At 36.3% G+C, this 18021-nt stretch overlaps 1 protein-coding gene across 1 annotated transcript in view; it reads left to right on the top strand.

The window, feature by feature from the left end:
• The window catches only part of CLASP2 (cytoplasmic linker associated protein 2), a 196750-nt gene that overhangs the window by 6506 nt on the left and 172223 nt on the right, over positions 1 to 18021 (top strand). Inside the window, exon 2 of the mRNA XM_012646884.1 lies at positions 15248 to 15326. Within this exon, the coding sequence (XP_012502338.1) occupies positions 15248 to 15326 (79 nt within the window). The remainder of the gene's footprint in view (positions 1 to 15247; positions 15327 to 18021) is intronic.

Genomic DNA, 18021 nt, shown 5'->3' with positions numbered 1-18021 from the left:
GGCCTCCCAGAGAGCTAGGATTACAGGCGTGAGCCACCGCGCCCGGCCTGGAAAGGGCATTCTAATTAATCTTTTATTTGGTTTTTTTAAACTAAGTTACCAAACTAGGTAATCTTTTTTTTTTTTTTTTACTCAAGATACATATTTAACTCTTAAAGTGTATCATAGGAATTTTTGAACATACAAATATCATAATGGTCTTTAAATTTGAAATTATACTGAACAAAATACAATTTTTCTTTGGATTTGATAGTACTTAAGAATTTGAGTGCCTTAATAGTCATCACTTCTCTAAATTTGAGTGCCTTCTGTATGCTGGGTGTTTGAGATGGTAAGGATCCAGCTGTGAACAAGACTAGGCTCATTCATTCAGCCTCATTTCTTTGTTTATTTTTTAATTTTTTTTTGTTAATTTTTTCTTATTTTGTTTATTGACCTACCATTTTGCAGGCACTTCCTCTTCTAGGCACTGCGGATATAATGGAGAAAAAAAGACAGAAATCTTTGCCTTTGGGGACTTAGATTCTAGTAAAAGGGAGAGGAATAAGCAGGAAAAATAAAATAGATAGGATGTTTGATGGTCGTAAGTGGTTTGGAGAAAAAACAATGAAGGGCATAGGCAGTGTTGGGCAGGATGCAGATGTTGGAATTTTTTTTTTTTTTTTATAGAGTTGGGGTCTCTCTCTGTCACTTGGGCTGGAGTGCAGTGGCATGATCATGGCTCACTGCAGCCTCCAACTCCTTGGGCTCAAGTGATCTGCCTGCCTCAGCCTCCTGAGTAGCTAAGACTACAGGCACATGCTACAATGCCTGGCTAATTTTTAAAATTTTTGTAGAGGTGGGATGTCACTGTGTTGCCTAGGTTGGTCTCAAACTCCTGGGCTCAAGTGATCCTCCTGCCTCAGCCTCCCAAAGTGCTGGGATTACAAATGCCAGCCACACACCCTGCCTAGAGGGTGAGATTTCTGCCGTCATGTTAGAAGGAGGTAGACAGATGGATATACAAATTAGATCATTTCAGGTAACATGATTTTAAACCAATGTGATGTGAAAAAATGAGGATAAGATGAGACTCTATTTTGGGTGGTCAAGAAAGTGAGGTGACATGAGTGCAGATACTAAGGAAATATAGGAGTGAAGAATGATTCAAGCAGAGGAAACAGCAAATCCAGAGGCTCTAGTTTTGTTGACGAACTTGAAGAAGGCCAGCATGGCTAGAGTTAAAATGAATGAGGTGTTAAGAAAGATAAGGTTGAGGAGGCAGGTGGAAACAATTTTATAGGATTTTATTCTAAATATGGTGGAGGATTTTATTTAGGTAGGGTGGTTGCTTTGTGGAACGTGGACTATAAGGAGCAATAGAAGAAGCAGGAATATAATGGTGGTTAGAGTTGGTTTGATAGCAGTGGCAATGCCGATAAGTGGAAAATTTGGGATATGCTTTGCTGATAGATCTGATAGGACCTCCTGTTGTAATGGATGTGAGGATTGAGAGAAAAAGAGGAACTAGGGATAATTGCCTTGCTTAAGCAATAGAGTAGACAGTGCTATTTACTGAAATGGGAAAGACTGAGAGAAGAACAAATTAAATGAAGGAAGTAAAAAGTTTAGTTTTGGCTATGTTAGGTTTGAGAAAGTGGTTTAATAACATCCAAGTTGAGCTGTTGGGGTCTTGAGTTCCCAGTTCAGTGCAAAAGTCATAACTGGAAGTTAAAAACATGAGAATAGGCATATATATAATATATACGAGTTGGCATTTGACTTTTGCTAAGGACAGTCCTGCAGTTTCAAAAGTCCTCAAATTTTTTATTCATTTATTTAGTTACATCTCGAATTCGTGGCCTCAAGCGATTCTCCCACCTCAGCCTCCCCAGTAGCTGGGACTGTAGGTGTGTGCCACCATGCTTGGCTTCCTCAAATTTTTAAATGGTGTTATGGCAGTAATTTCCCTCATAAAATACAGTTCAATATAACCACCATTTAAAGAGTCCTTAGTACCAGACACTGTCTCAAGTGCTTTATTTGCATTATCTCTTTACTCTTTAAGATGGCTTTGGGAAGTCAGTGTACTGTATTATTTTCCTCCTTTTGTAGAAAAGGAGATAATTATTATTATATCTTGCCTTATGTCATAGACCTGGTGAATTAGTGGAGGAGTTGCTTGAGCCTAGAGAGATTAGGATATCCATACTCCTTTCCTTTTCTCTACTTTGTAATCGTCTTCAGTATCCTATTATTTGTCAGCTCTACTTTCACTTTTGTACATTATGAAGATTAGTAACATTTACATTCCATCTGCAACCATACAGTAAGTTGACTCTAAAGATGGAGAAAACAATAAAAGCATTTATAGAATGTAGTGCTGGACTAAGGGATATACTAGGATTTCATGTCTTTTCTCGGAATTCAAAATCACAGCCCTTTTGGCATTCTAAGGATGATACTTCCCAACACTGGCATAACCTCAATTATATATCCTATTAATATATAACTATTAATTTCTTAAAATATATCATTTTTTAATTTGCCAAAAAAGGTGAGGTTTATCTACCTATTAATGTATTGATCTTGCCTGTTCCTTTTACTTGCAATATAGGTGAACATCAAGGTTGTTTTTATTTTTATTTATTTATTATTATTATTTTTTTTTATTTCAGCATATTATGGGAGTACAGATGTTTAGGTTACGTATGTTGCCCTTGCTCCCCCTTCCCCCCCTATTTTTTCTTTTTTTATAGAGATGAGGTCTTGCTTCGTTGGCCAGGCTGGAGTGCAGTGACATAATTGTAGCTCACTGCAGCCTCAAACTCCTGGGTTTAGTCAATCCTCACACCTCAGCCTCTTGAGTAGCTAGGACTACAGGTGTGTGCCATCATGCCCAGCTAATTTTTTATTTTTTGTAGAGACAGGGCCTCAACATGTTGCCCAGGCTGGTCTTGAACCCCTGCCTCAAGCAGTCCTCCCACTTTGACCTCCCAAAATGCTGGGATTACAGGCATGAGCCACTGTGCTTGGCCCAGTTGTTTTTTTTTTTAATTCTTTACTATTAATGTTGTCCTTTTAAATCATCACCTACATATGCATGAGAATTTGTCAAGGGCAGTGATTCTCAATTCTTTCAGATTCAGTGCCTCCTTTTCAGTTCTGAAATAAAATTGATAGATAACACCCAATACACATAAATTTTAAAAATCCCTATAATGTCCTAACTCTACTATAAAGGAAAATTACAGATAATTTATAATGAGATAAAATATATTTCAGTATGTAAATGTGCCAGCCTGACTAACCAAAAAGATGTAATGATAGTCACATGGCTGCACCAGTATATTTTATTGCTGTAAATGCTACCACTACCAATTCAGACTACTACAGATGTGCAGCTGCTGTGGTGATTCACATTTCACAAATGACATTACTGTGGGTGATTGTGATATTCTGGAACTCTAAATTCTGAACCTACTTTCTTCAATACACAAACTTAAAAAGTTTGACCATTCTATGTGACATCCATTTTATTAAACTACTCCGTACTCACTCTTGACTGAGCTTAAATACATGGTTAATCATTAATCATACCCTTATAGACATTCTTTTTTTTTCCCTTTAGATAGGATCTCACTCTGTCGCCCAGGCTAGAGTACAGTTGCATCATCATAGCTCACTGCAGCCTCAAACTCCTGGGCTCAGGGGAGTCTATTGCCTCAGCCTCCGGATTAATTTTTCTATTTATTTTTTTGTAGAGACGGATGTCTCTTGTTCAGGCTGGTCTCAAACTCCTAACATCAAGGGATCCTCCGGCCTTGGCCTCCCAAAGTGCTAGGATTATAGGTGTGAGCCAGCATACCCAGCCTTTAGTTTCATTCTTAATTCTCTTCTCCTTCTTCACTCTTGCTTTATGGTCCTCATTTGATAAAAATGCAATACTGGTTAATCCAACTCTGTCTACCCCAAACCTGTACCAGTGCAACTGAAGGTGGATAGATAAAAACACAAAACCTCTTTAACTGGTTTCATTTTAAATTCCTTCAAGTGGGCCCTTTATGCTGCTTGGCACTCATACTATATTTTTTTTAGTTTATTCACTCTTTCATTTAGACATTTACTCTACATCTTTTCCTCTCCCCTTGGACCTACCTCCCAGCATTTAAACCCATGGCAAGCTCTCATTATTTGTTGAATTGGTAATTGAAAGCACACTTGTGCACTTGTCCCTTGATTTACCTGTTTGTTGCATTCCTGGAAAACTTGTATACTTAAAATCATGCCCCTTGCCAAAAAGAAAAAAAGCAGTTCTAGGCTCACGTACTTCAAACAGGGTTTTCGTCTACTTGAACGTCTGCCAGCAGGGCTGCAAAGTATGGCCATGTACTTTTGGGCTGCACATCTCCATGTAGTAATATTGCATGTCTCCCATCCCTTTTGAGAACTATTGTTCTTGGGTGTATGTGTAGAAGTGGAAATACTGGATTTTACTTCCCTTGTCTGCCTCATTCTACCTAGAGTTAATCACTATCTTTAATTTTGTCATTTGTTTCTCATTGGTTTTGAGGGAAATTGTTTTATTATTTACATATTTTATATAAAAATAACCTGGTTTTTAAAAAATAAACATATTTATTTAAAAATAATCTTTTTCTCTTCAGGTTTTCAAAATTTGTAAGCCATCAAGTTTTACTCATTTAATTTGTGCATACATGCCCACTTGCTTAGCCAATTACTCTGTTACATTCTTTTACTAATTTTCTTAGGTACTCTGAGTTAATTTTGTGAAAAAATGTTCTGTAAACCTATAGTTTTTTCTAATGAGGGAAGGAGGATTATAAGAGTGTGCTTATTAGGAACAATACTTGCCTTTTTTCTGTTCCACCTGTGCTGGAAAAACATAATTGTGAATTAAGCTTATGTCCTTTGTAGATGTCAAAAAACTCTTGTTGCCTGGCTTTCTGACTTTACAAGGAAAGTTCTTAGTTCGTATTCTTAAATAGGGGATTGGAGGTAGTCATTACTGTCTCATGCAGTTACTTAGCTCTCTTATTGGTGACATTTCTGAACTATTCGAAAATTCAGTTCTGTTGAATTGAAACTCTGTAGCCAAGATGACAACTTGCATGTGGGTTTACTGACATCAGATTACTCAAATATGTTCAACCACTTGTGGTTCAGAGGTGAAAAGGGGGGTGGGGGGTCAGGGAGTGAGCATGTAGGAGAGAGGGGGAGGGAGAGAGAGAATGGGAAAATGACCCTAAAGTTCTAGGGCTTCTCAGGATTAATAATATTTCATTAAATTTTTAAAAGTTTCAGGCCAGGCATGGTGGCTCAAACTTGTAATCCCAGAACTTTGGGAGGCTGAGGCAGGAGGATTGCTTGAGGCCAGGAGTTTAAGACTAGCCTGGGCAACATAGCGAGACCCCCCATCTCTAAAAAAAAAAAAAATTTTTTTTAAATTTCCGTTTTATGATTTTTAAAACATCCTAAAATTTAAGCTTAATTTTAGCCCAAATTTTGCTTTTTAGAGTGTCTGTTTTTCTACATGTTAGAAAGTACAATATTGTTTTAGGGAGAGATGCTATACCTTTTATAATATATTTTAAAGGACCTGGGTGTAGGCATTTCAGTTCCTAAGGAAGTGATGAGAAGCAAATTGCAATGTTGCTCTAGCTGTTTTGTTTTCTTCTTTTTTGAGGATTTTTATATTTTACTATTGAGAAGACCCTTAGCCAGGATACAGACTAGTTTGAAAGATATTCAGATGGAAATTCAAGAAAGTTATTTGTAGTTCCAAATGTAAACCTTGATATTTGCTACCTCAAATTCACCTACTGTATTCTTTAGAAATGCATTGGCTATTATTGGGTCTTTATTGCCCCATGTAAATTTTAGTATCAGCTAGTGAATTTGCACCAAAATACTGGGGCTTTTTATTGGAATTACAGTGAATATCATCTTTTTGGGAAGAATTCACGTCTTTATAGTATTGACCTCTTTTAGTCTGGGAAAATTGTTCAGGTCTTCTTTAATGTCTTTCAATAATGTTTCATTATTCTCTCGAAAGAGATCTTATGCACGTTTTGTTAGATTTCCTCCCAGATAATTATAATGTTTGAGAGTATTGCAAATACTGTTCTTTTTTAAATTATATTTTCTGGCATATAGAAATGAAATGGCATTTGGTGTATTGATTTTTATGGCCAGTCTTATTATATAATTAAAAACATTTTTTTCTGCAATTGTAGGTTTTTAAAGGTTTTCTATACATAAAATAATATCACAGGATAATGATAGTTTTGCTTTTTTCTAGTCCTTTAGTTTTGCTCAGTTTTAATATATTGGCTAGGACCCTTAAATTGAGGATGAATAAAAGACAGTGGGCATCCTTGTGTTGTTCCTGGGCCCAAAGGTATGTTCTAATATTTCAATCATTAAGAATCATGCTTTCTATAATTTTTTTAAAGAATTCATTATGGAGAATTTTAAACATATTTAAAAGTAGACAGTAAAATAAATTCAGCCACAGCATTTATCACCGCATGGCCAATCCTGCCCCATCACTTTGTCCCAAATTGCAAATGTCACATTGTTTCATCTGTAAGACTTTCTTGTTACTGTCTCAAAGATATGTACTCTTTAAGAATATTAACATAACCTCAGTATCATTATGATAATTATAAGAACAATAATTCCTTAATATCAAATATCCAGGCTTTAAATTTCCACATTTTTTATTAATAGTTATTTTAAGAAAAATCAGGGTCCAAATAGATTCACACATTGTGATTTGTTATTAGCTTCCTATTGCTGCTGTATCAAATTACAACACATTTAGTAGCTTAAAATAATACATGTTTATTCTGTTACAGTTCTGGAGGTCAGAAGTCTACAATGGGTTTCACTGGGATAAAACCAAGTGTCAGCAGGATTTTATTCCTTCTAGAGTCTCTAGGGGATACTTTGGGAGAGAATTTTCCAGCTTCTAGAGGATGCCCACATTCCTTGGCTCATGGTCCCTTTCTCAAAGCCAGCAGTATATCGTATTCAGATCTTTCTCTCTGGTCTCTATCTCCATCATCACATTTCCTCTGGCTCTGACTCTGAGCCTCCCTCTTATAAGGACTTATCCTTATAAGGCCTCCCTCTTTTAAAGACCCTTGAAATAAACCCACTCATATATGTTCAACTAATTTTTGACAAAGATGCCAAGAATACACAATGGAGAAAGGATAGTCTCTTCAATAAATGATACTGGGAAAGCTGGATATTCACATGCAAATGAATGAGATTGGACCCTTATTTTACTCCATACACAAAAATCAACTCAAAATGGATTAAAAACTTAAATTTAAGACCTAAAACTGTAAAACTCCTATAAGAAAACGTAAAGGAAAACTCCTTTACATTGGTCTTAGCAGTGAATTTTTGGCACCAGTTGGGATGTCTGTTATCAAAAAATCAAAAGATAATAAGTATTGTCAAGTATGTGGAGAAGAGGGAACCCTTGTATACTGTTGGTGAGAATGTAAATTTCTCTCCCTCATGGAAAACACTATGGAGATTCCTCAAAAAATTAAAAATAGAACTACTATATGCTCTAGCAATCCCACTTCTGAGTATATATCCAAAGGAAATAAAATCACTATCTCAAATATTTGCACTCCTGTGTTCATTGTCGTATTATTCTCAATATCCATGATATGTGTTTCAGGAAAAACTCCCCAAACCGTGGTTTTTCTCTAAATTCCACACCAACATGACAGTCAATACAGAAGAAAACTTCTGTGACCAAATGTGGGATCTTTTCTCCACACTCCTGGAGATAGTATCAGCTCCTACATGGTGAGGGCTCAGTCCCCAAAACTACCCCCCAACCTTCAGACATACCAGGCACAAATCTGGGCCTCTGGAACTTCTGACCAATGGACTTCAAGTTGGGGTTCCCATGACCCCATCTTTGGGTTCGATTAATTTGTTGGAGTGGCTCAAAAAACTCAGGGAAACACGTTTATGAGTTTATTAGAGAGGATATTACAAAGGATACACATGAAGAGATTCACAGGGCAGGGTATGGGGGAGGGGCATGGAGCTTTCATGCCAGCTCCCTCTAGGGACTTCTACATGTTTAGCTATCTGGAAGCTCTTGGGTTTGTATGGACAACCTGTGCAGAAATGTGATGAGCTTTCATTGTATGGGGTGGGACCATCTCTGGAATGAGGGTCTAAATGATACAATCAGAATGGTAGGGGAAGATTAGAGTCCTGCCCTTGGGGCAGGTAAAGGTCAGAGAGATTCTGTTTCCTGAGGCCTAACACTCTCAACATTATAACTTAAGACTGTAGCAAGGGCTGTGAGAGTTATGAGCCAGTAACTGGTGAAAAACAATATAATAATATATGTTACAACACCACAATATGGAAACAACCTAAGTGTCCATCAACAGTTGAATGGATAAAGAAAATGTGATATACATGCACACAATGGAATATTATTTATATTCAGCCTTGAAAAAGAAGGAAATCCTGCCATTTGTGACAGTATGGATGAACCTTAAAGACTAAGTGAAATAAGCCAGACACAGACAAATACTGTATGATCTTATTTATAAGTGAAATCTAAAAAACTATAGTGACAGAACTTACAGTAACAGAAAGGAATGATGGTTATCGGGCTGGGGGCAGGGAAAAAGGGGAGATACTGGTTAGAGGGTACATATTTTCAGTTATAAGATGAGTAAATTCTGGATACCTAACGTACAACATGGGGACTGTAGTTAATGTATTATATATTGTACTTGAAATTTGCTAAGTAAGTAAACCACACACAAAAAGGGAGGGACTTTTGTGATACCTTGGGCCTAGGATAATCCAGAGTGATTTTCCCCTCTCATGATCCTTAGTTACATCTGCAAAATCTTTTTTGCCATGTGTGATAATATTCACAGGTTCTGGGAGTTAGGATGTGAATACCTTAGGGAGGCCATTATTCTGCCTAGTGGACTTTACATGCTTACTAAGTCTTTTTTAATCTCTTTGCCCCTCAGTCTCTCTCTCTCTTTAAAGGTTCTTTATTTGTGGTGGAGTTTCCCACAGTCTGAATTTTGCTGATTTCATTTTTGTGATGATGTGTGTTCTGTCTTTCCTATAAATTAGTAATTTAGTTGGATCTAAAGCTTGATCAGGTTCAGTCCTTTTTTTTTTTTTTTTGCGAGATTATTTCATAGGTAATGCTCTCCTTCTATGAGGAGGCACATAAGATCTTGAAGGTTATTAAGATCTAGATCTGTTGGTTCATTAGAGTTTGCAAAACGGTGACATTCTAATTCTGTCATTCCTTCATTTACTTGCTGGAATACTTATAAAGAGAAACTTCTGGCTGGGTATGGTCGTTCACACCTGTACTCCCAGCACTTTGGGAGGCCACGGTGGGAGGATTGTTTGAGCCCAGGAGGTAAAGACCAGCCTGGGCAGCATAGCAAGACCCTGTTTCTACAAAAAATAAAGATTAGCCAGGCCTGGTGGTACCCAACTGTAGTCCTAGCTACTGGGGAGGCTAAGGTGGAGGGATTGCTTTAGCCTAGGAAATTGAGGTTACAATGAGCTATGATTGCACCACTTCACTCCAGCCTGAGCAACAGAGTGAGTGAGACCTTGTCTCTTAAAAGAGAGAGAGAAAGAGAGAGAAATTTCCCTCATTTACAACTATTTGGTTACCCTAGTGGTGCAGTTTATATAGAATGGTAGGTTTATTGATACGATTCTTTCCTTTTATTTACTGATTATGAAAACAATGAGATGGAGGTGTTTTTTTAGCATCCTCCAATGTTGGCCAAATAGTTTTTTGTTTTTGGTATCATTATGAACTTGTGTATTTAAATGTATCTAATGAATTTCAAGACAATGCAGCTATTAATACTATCATTTTAGATACTCAAACTGCCCTATCTTGACATGACCCTAGTAATCTTTGTAGCTTCTTTGCTGTCTGGTATTACAAGATGATGTTGTATTTCCTACTCCAGTCCTGGAATCACCCACTTTTCGAAGTAACTGATTCTTTTTCGTGGGAAACAGTGTCTGGAGACTACAATGTGGTGCTAATGGTACTCATTGTGTTTGGTCATTGTTCCTAGATTTCTCCCAATGAACAAAATTAGATTTCATTTTAATTTTAAAAGAAAAATACATCCTGAGTTCATACTGATATTTCTAATTCAGATTCAGGACTGCAGTTTTTACTTCTATCTTATATCTGTATCTACTTCTATCAACAATAAGATTTTAGAAACAGTTAACAGTGTCTTTTTTGCAGAATTTTGTTTTTGTTTGTAGGGTATATCCCACTGAAGAGGTATAGTCAAATTACTGTGTTTTAAAGTCATTTGGAATAGTTTTCTGTGTGGTTATGCTACTAACTGGATATATATTTTGATTTATTTATTTCATTTTCAATGAAAGTAGTTATTGCCAAAAGAAGGTATATTCGAAGAAATCTAGTTTTTTCACTGTTCCTTGTATCCTATTCACAACCATTAAAATTTTTTTTCTGTTTATCTTTCCATCATTATTTTTAATAAACATTTATATGTTTAGTTTTGGAAGAACCACCAAACTGTTTTCTACAGGGACTATACCATTTTACATTCCCACCAGCAATGTACAAGGGTTCCAGTCTCTCCACATGCTTACCAACACTTGTGGTCTTCCATTTTCCTAGTAGACGTGAAGTAGTATCTTATTGTGGTTTTGATTTGCATTTCCCCAATGACTAAAGATGTTGAGCATCTTTTTATGTACTCATATCCGTTTAGTTTATCTTTGGAGAAATACCTAGTCAAGTCCTTTGCCCATTTTTGTTTTTTAGTAGATTTTATTTTTTAGAGCAGTTTTAGATTCATAGCAAAATTGAGTAGAAGAGATATGTATTTCTCATATGCTCCCCTGCCTCCATATAACCCACAGCCCCCCCCCCCACTGTCAACATCCCCCACCAGATCGGTACACTTGTTATTAATACAATTAATGAAACTACACTTGTACATCGTCACCCAAAGTCCACAGTTTACATTAGGGTTCACTCTTAGCGTTGCATATTCTATGAGTTTTGACAAATGTATAATGACAAGCATCTGCTGTTATAGTATCATACAGAATTCTTTCACTGCCCTAAAAGTTCTATGCTCTGCCCATTCATTCCTCTCTCCTCCCAACTCCTGGCAACCTCTGATCCTTTTCCTATCTCCATAGTTTTGCGTCTCCCAGGTTGTCATATCTTTTTTTTTTTTTTTTTGAGACAGAGTCTCACTCTCTTGCCCGGGCTAGAGTGCCGTGGTGTCATCCTAGCTCACAGCAACCTCAAACTCCTGGGCTCAAGCGATCCTCCTGCCTCAGCCTCCCGAGTAGCTGGGACTACAGGCATGCACCACCATGCCCGGCTAGTTTTTTCTATATATTTTTAGTTGTCCAATTAATTTCTTTCTATTTTTAGTAGAGACGGGGTCTCGCTCTTGCTCAGGATGGTTTTGAACTCCTGAGCTCAAACAATCCGCCCGCCTCTGCCTCCCAGAGTGCTAGGATTACAGGCGTGAGCCACCGCGCCCGGCCTAGACCTAGTTTTTAATATTTAATTTCAACTATTTCCTGAGTTGCTTTTCTGTGTAGATCTAAGTTTTTGTCTGCTGTCATGTAGTTTTTGCCTAAAGATTTTCCCTTAACATTTCTTGTAAGACAAGTCTGTTGTAATGAAGTCTATCAGATTTTCTTTGCTTGAAAAAAATATTAGGATATCTTTTGAAGGATATCTTAACTAGGTATAGAATTTTGAATTGATAGGATTTTTTTGCAGTACAGTAATCCCCCCTTATCTGTGGTTTCACTTTCCGTGGTTTCAGGTACCCACGGTGAACCATGGTCCAAAAATAGGTAAGTACAATATAATAAGATATTTTAGGAGAGAGAGAGAGACCACATTCACATAACTTTTATTACAAAGTATATTGTTATAATTACTATATTTTATTAGTTATTGTTGTTAATCTCTTACTGTGCCTAATTTATAAATTAAACTTCATCGTAGGTGTGTATAGGAAAAAACATTTATAGGGTTTGATACTATCTGAGGTTTCAAGCATTCACAGGGGCTCTTGAAACATATTCCCCCCCCCAGATAAAGGGGGATTATTGCACTGTAAAGATGTCACTCTGTTGTCTCTTGACTCACATTCTTTTTGGCAGGAGGTTCCCTATACTTGTGTATTTAATGTGTCTTTTCTTTTCATTGATTTAAGATTTTTCTTTCTTTTGGTTTTAATAGTTTGAAGACGATATGTCTTGATGTTTTTTTGAATTTTCCATTTTGGGGTTCTCTGAGACTCTTAGATGTGTGCTTTGATGCCTTTTATTATTTTTGCCAAATTCTTGGCCATTTTCTCTCCAAGTATTTCTTCTGCCTTGGTTCTGTCTTCTTTTTCTGGAATTCCTATGATACACATGTTAGACAACTTGATACTGTCCTGGGGCTCTTGAATGCTTTATCTGCACACCCCGCCTTTTTTTTCCTCTTTGTATTTCAATTTGGGAAATTTCTATTGACCTACTTTCAAGTTCACTGATTCTTTCCTTCTCAATGTCACATATATTGAAGAGCATCAAAGGCATCTTAACCCTTGTGCCATGTTTTTTAATGGTTTTTTTTTTATTATTTGCATTTAACTCTGCCTTAAGGTTTTCATTTCTCTGCTGAAATTCCTCATTTATTCATGCATGTTGTCTGTTCTTTTAACTAGAGCCTTTAATATGTTTATCATGGTTATTTTAGATGATCTGCCTGATGATTCCAAACTCTGTATTATCTATATATTTTGTTCTGTTTCTTGCTTTGCTCTTGACATTGATACCCTTTTTTGTGTGTCTCATAATTTTTAGTTGAAAGCAGGACAGTGGTTAAGATGTTTGAGACTAAGTTCAGTAGTATTTATGCCTGGAAATGGCATGCCTCTTTTTCTGCTAAGGTTACAGTGTGGAGCTATATAATCAGTCTAGTCAGGAGTTGAGATAGGTTTGAATATTATGGTTGATGTAGTTGCCTTCAGTTCATATTGGCTTCAATATCACTTGGTTAGGGATAGAGGAATCAGGAGGGTTTTCCCCAGTGTTTCTGTTCAACACTGCAGTTTAGATTTTCCCTATTTTCCTATTCTTCATAAAGAATTTTCTCCATGTTCTTGCCCCTCCCCCAGTAGGAGACTGCTGTTGCTTCTTATTTCATGCTTGCTAACCTGACTGTGAGCAGTGACAGTATTCTCTGTGTTTCTGGTCCAGATTCAGTCTTTGGCAGCTTTTTGTCCCTGAGTCTTAGGGTGAGGTTTTATGAAGATCATGTCCCTCCTCAACTCCAGACCTTTTATTATCTGGGCCCAGGATGGTTTTCTGCTCCTCCCTTTCTGAGGTAGAGGGCTTTCTTTCCTTTCCTCTACAGCAGCTGAGTTTCACCTGTGCCCTGGGGGAGAGAGGGTAAGTGTTTGATGTCCTTCTTTCAGTAGCATCAAACTTTTGTTTCTTATGGGATAAGGGTACTAGAGGCCTTTATGCCTTTCTTGAAGAGGCAGCTGCCTCCTTCTTTCAGATCTGTACCACCAAGAGATGCGATACTTTCTTCAGTCTCTTCCCCAGTCCTCAGTCTTAATGAGCGTCCAGTGGAGGTTTGTGGAGAAAGAGCTTGCAGATGGGTGTGAACTCTACTTGTGTTTGTGGCTACTAGGGATTCTAAATTTTTATGCTAGCACACACTCAGCTATAAATAATTTTGTTAACACATTGACTGCCACATTAGAAAAAAAATTTTTTCCCTGGGGCCACAATGTTTCATTAAAACAAAATAATCCTTTCTAATTTGTTATTTTTTATTGTTTTCTGTGTGTGAATTATATGCAGTGCAATCCACATTTCTAGAATTAAATTGTCAATATTAATTGTAACAATAAGAACATCAACAAGTAAGATTTTCACAAACCAACTGAAGCGTTTTGCTTCACAAGGCCCCAGGCTTAAAACTAGCTTGAGTTAAATACAACTCACATGGCAGTCAAAGTGTTAAATATAGATGAATTCTTTTTACCTACTTGTATCATAGCTTTATTTTCCTCCTGTCCTGTCACGTGTGACCTACTGCTTCTGTCTCAGGTCTTTCCTTAGATTTCAGACTAGTTGGTTATCCTCCAACCTCAGCTTTCTGACAGATTTAAGAACAGTTATGATTTTATAGATTATTTGGCTTTTTCTTGTTAGAGTGGGAGTAATGTTTTTTCCAGTTTCTACATCCTAGACAGAAGCTGCAATTCCAATTAAAGGTGCTCTTAATTTTTAACTGTTTCTTTTAGGAAACATTTCAAAGTTATAGGGAAGTCACAAGTACAGTTATTCTCCAAATAATAACATTTTGGTCAACAACAGATCATATATACCATGGTGGTCCCATAAGATTATGATGGAGATGAAAAATTCCCAGTGACATTGTAGCCTGCCATCATAAAGTTGTAGTACAACACATTACCTTTTCTGTATTTAGATATGTTTAGATACACAAATACTTAGCCATTGTGTTATAGTTGCCTACTATTCAGTATAATAACATGCTGTATAGGTTTGTAGCCTAGGAGCAATAGGTTATACCATATGGCCTAGGTGTGTAGTAGGCCTGTGGTCCCCAACCCCCAGGCCATGGCCTGGTACCCGTCTGTGGCCTGTTAGGAACCCATCCGTGCATCACCGCCTTGAGCTCTGCCTCCTTCCCAACCCCCATGGAAAAATTGTCTCCCATCAAACCAAAAAGGTTGGGGACTGCTGTAGGATATACCATCTAGGTGTGTGTAAGTACACTCTGATGTTCACATGGTGACGGAGTTGCCTAATGACACATTTCTCAGAAGGTATCTCTGTTTTTAAGTGATGTGTGACTGTATAGTCAGTGAACTCCTCCTGTGTTACCTCACCTAATTTACCAGGTGTTAACATTTTGCCAGATATTCTTTATCACTATCTCCCTGCGTGTTTATACATTATTATCATTATTATTGTTGAACCATTTCAGAATAGGATGGCCCAACCTCGTGACTATTTACCACTGAATACTTCAATCTCAGTTTTTAAAAACATAGTAATATAGTATATGAAGATCTTTATATGTCAAAAATTATATACCAATATTAAAGTATGTGTCAGTAACTTTTATTCATTAAAACTTTTTTTTTATCTGTAGGTATCATTAATGGGATTGGACATTTTAAGTGCCTTTGTGGACAGATTATCAACACGATTTAAATCCTACGTAGCAATGGGTAAGTTAACTTTATTTATTTAAAAATCTAAATAAGGTTTAACATAGTGACTTTTTTCTTTGTTCTCTTAGTTTTCTTAATGGAGTTAGTTCTCTGTAAACTCAAAAATATAATTTTCCACAACCCAGAGGTCTGCTGCTTACCATTTTACTTTACCCAGACAAAAGATTTTAAAACTATTTAAATAAATAAATGTACCACTTTGAGGCAAAAGAAAAAAAAAAAACCCTTGCTAAATATACTGCTAATTGACAGGTTTTTACTTTACATCTAGCTAGGTTTTTACTTTACATTTTCAAATTTTTTATTGGATTTTTTTTTACTTTTTTGTAAAATGCTAAAATTTACAATGTAACTTACTGTGCCATTTTTTAGACTACTTTAGGGGGAAGGATCAGTTCTTTCATTGCCAGCCTTGCAGACCAATATTTTATAAGATACACTAAAAATAAATTACAGCAAGATGAAATAAAAATACAAGGCCTACTCTTTTATTATTATATTCAACAAACAAAATTACTTAGGTCAGATTGCTTCAAGAATACTTCATAAATATCTTCAATTTCCTTACCACAAGCAAATTTGTAGACTGCTCCTAGGCTGCTAGTCATACTTTCAGTAGCACTTACAGTGTGTTTGCAGTGAGTACAAATGCTAGCATAATGCTCTTCTTTGAATAGTAGTTAGGATTACAAAGTACATATTTTCTAAACTTGAGTGACCTTCACGTGCCTTTGGAGTGCTTTATTAGTGGATTTGATCGTATTATATAGCAGCATATAGAAGGGTAACTTCAGATGTTAGTGATTTTCTTTTGTGGATTAAGTTAATGCCTCATAATGTTGGTGTATTATCGTACTTATTTTCTAATATCTTTAGTTAACTTTTTTCTTCATGTTTAGTATTCCACCAAATTCTGTCCATTTTTTATTTTTTTTGTTTTTTAGCTATCCTTTCAGCAGAAGCATTCAGTAGGTCTTCCCATCTTTATTGTTCACTTTTAATCTGTACCTGGTTCTAATTCATCCTTCATGTTAATATCTTTTGAAAAGAATAATTTTTTTTACTGTCAATCTCCTGCTTTAAATCCTATAGTAAATGTTGAAAACTGCTCTGCATACATGTTTTACTTATGTGTTTTCGTAAAATATTTTGAATCAGTGTTTAAAATTGAGAAGTTTTACATAATTCATATTTCTGGCTTGTCTCAAGATAATTGAACAGTGTGGCAACCCTGATCTGAAGCTGTGTGGTAGCTTCCCTTTTGTCTGGGTGATGAGCTTTTCTAATTTATAAATCTCTCTCACCTCTTCTTGTCTCTTCATAACCGAGAATGTTAGATATAATATGGTAAGGTTAGAATACTGTGCTTTTTAAATTGGCTCAATGTCTGCATTTCCCGTATCTCCCTGGCTGTAGGTATTTGTGTTTGTGACTTCTGCCCTGTAGTAGTTCCCTATCATTAGTTGTTACAGAGAACATTTTAGACTTGAGAGTATTTCTAGGTAGTATATATCTCACTTATTTTTCAGCTACAAGGAGGGCCAGATGGAGTTTGTTGTACTGACTACTGATGTTGAAACAATAGGAATATTGGGACCAGAATTCTAGTTTGACTCCCAACACTGTCCTGCTTTCAGAACTTACTGCTGTTACCTGTCCTTGATGTTCCAGTTCTCTCACTATATTTGTTCCTTTTCCATCGTAGTAGTGTTTTTCTTTGTCATCTTCAGCAAGTACTCTCTCTCCACGCTAACTAATCAGAAACTTGCCTACTCTTTTTAGGTCTGGGTTAACTTGTTTATGCTTCTGCTGTGCTCTTATTTCTTTTTGAAATCTCTTCTCCTTCACGGACCTTTCTTTCCTTTCTAAAAATGTACACCAGATTTGAATATCTGAGAACTTTTCATATTAACCCCCCCTTACACTGAATTTTTCTTTACTCTGTGGTTCTTAGACACTTAAGTACTTAATAAATGACATCAATTTGCTTTTGTAAGTTAGTGTTTTTCATTTGTGTTTGCTCAGTTATGTGGGACATGACCACACATTCTTGTATGTATAGTTTTTTTCTTTTAATCTCCTATTCTTTCTGGTTATCCCTGTACATTTACTTTTTGTCAATGTTGTTTGCACTTTGAACTATAAGCATTCATCATTGTCTTTAATGAAACTTGTGCTTGTTATTGCTTGAGAGTCAGTGTGGTATAATAAGAAAAATTTATTACAACTTTGCTACCATTTATTGAATGCCTCCTTTTACCCATTTACCGATTTTTACCCATTTACTACTTTACATACATGAAAGATTATCCTCACATAATTTCTAATTTGTGTAACAGCTTTGCAAGATAGGCAGTATATCTGTGTTTTCTTAAAGAGATACGGAACTGGACTAAGAGTCCTAGGGTGAGCGTTCTTGTTTTTGCTCTGTCACAGACCTTAACTAAACTACTTTAGGAGCCTTTCTGTAAAAGGAAGGAATTGGATTTAAGTATGTCTTAAATGTCTTTCTCATAATGTAACTCTAGATATATCTAACTTGATTTGAGTGATAAGGTTTAGTTTAGGTGTACTTAGGTTATTAGTTACCATTACAGGTATTTTTTATGTCCTTTTATGTTAAAAGTGAAGAAATGCTTTAGGAAAATTGAGATTCATTTTAAATTTTAGATACAGTTCCAGAGGAATATAG

Source organism: Propithecus coquereli, unplaced genomic scaffold, assembly GCF_000956105.1.
Source record: "Propithecus coquereli isolate 6110/MARCELLA unplaced genomic scaffold, Pcoq_1.0 Scaffold251, whole genome shotgun sequence".
NCBI classification, from domain to species: domain Eukaryota; kingdom Metazoa; phylum Chordata; class Mammalia; order Primates; family Indriidae; genus Propithecus; species Propithecus coquereli.
This window is presented reverse-complemented; position numbering and strand designations above follow the sequence as displayed.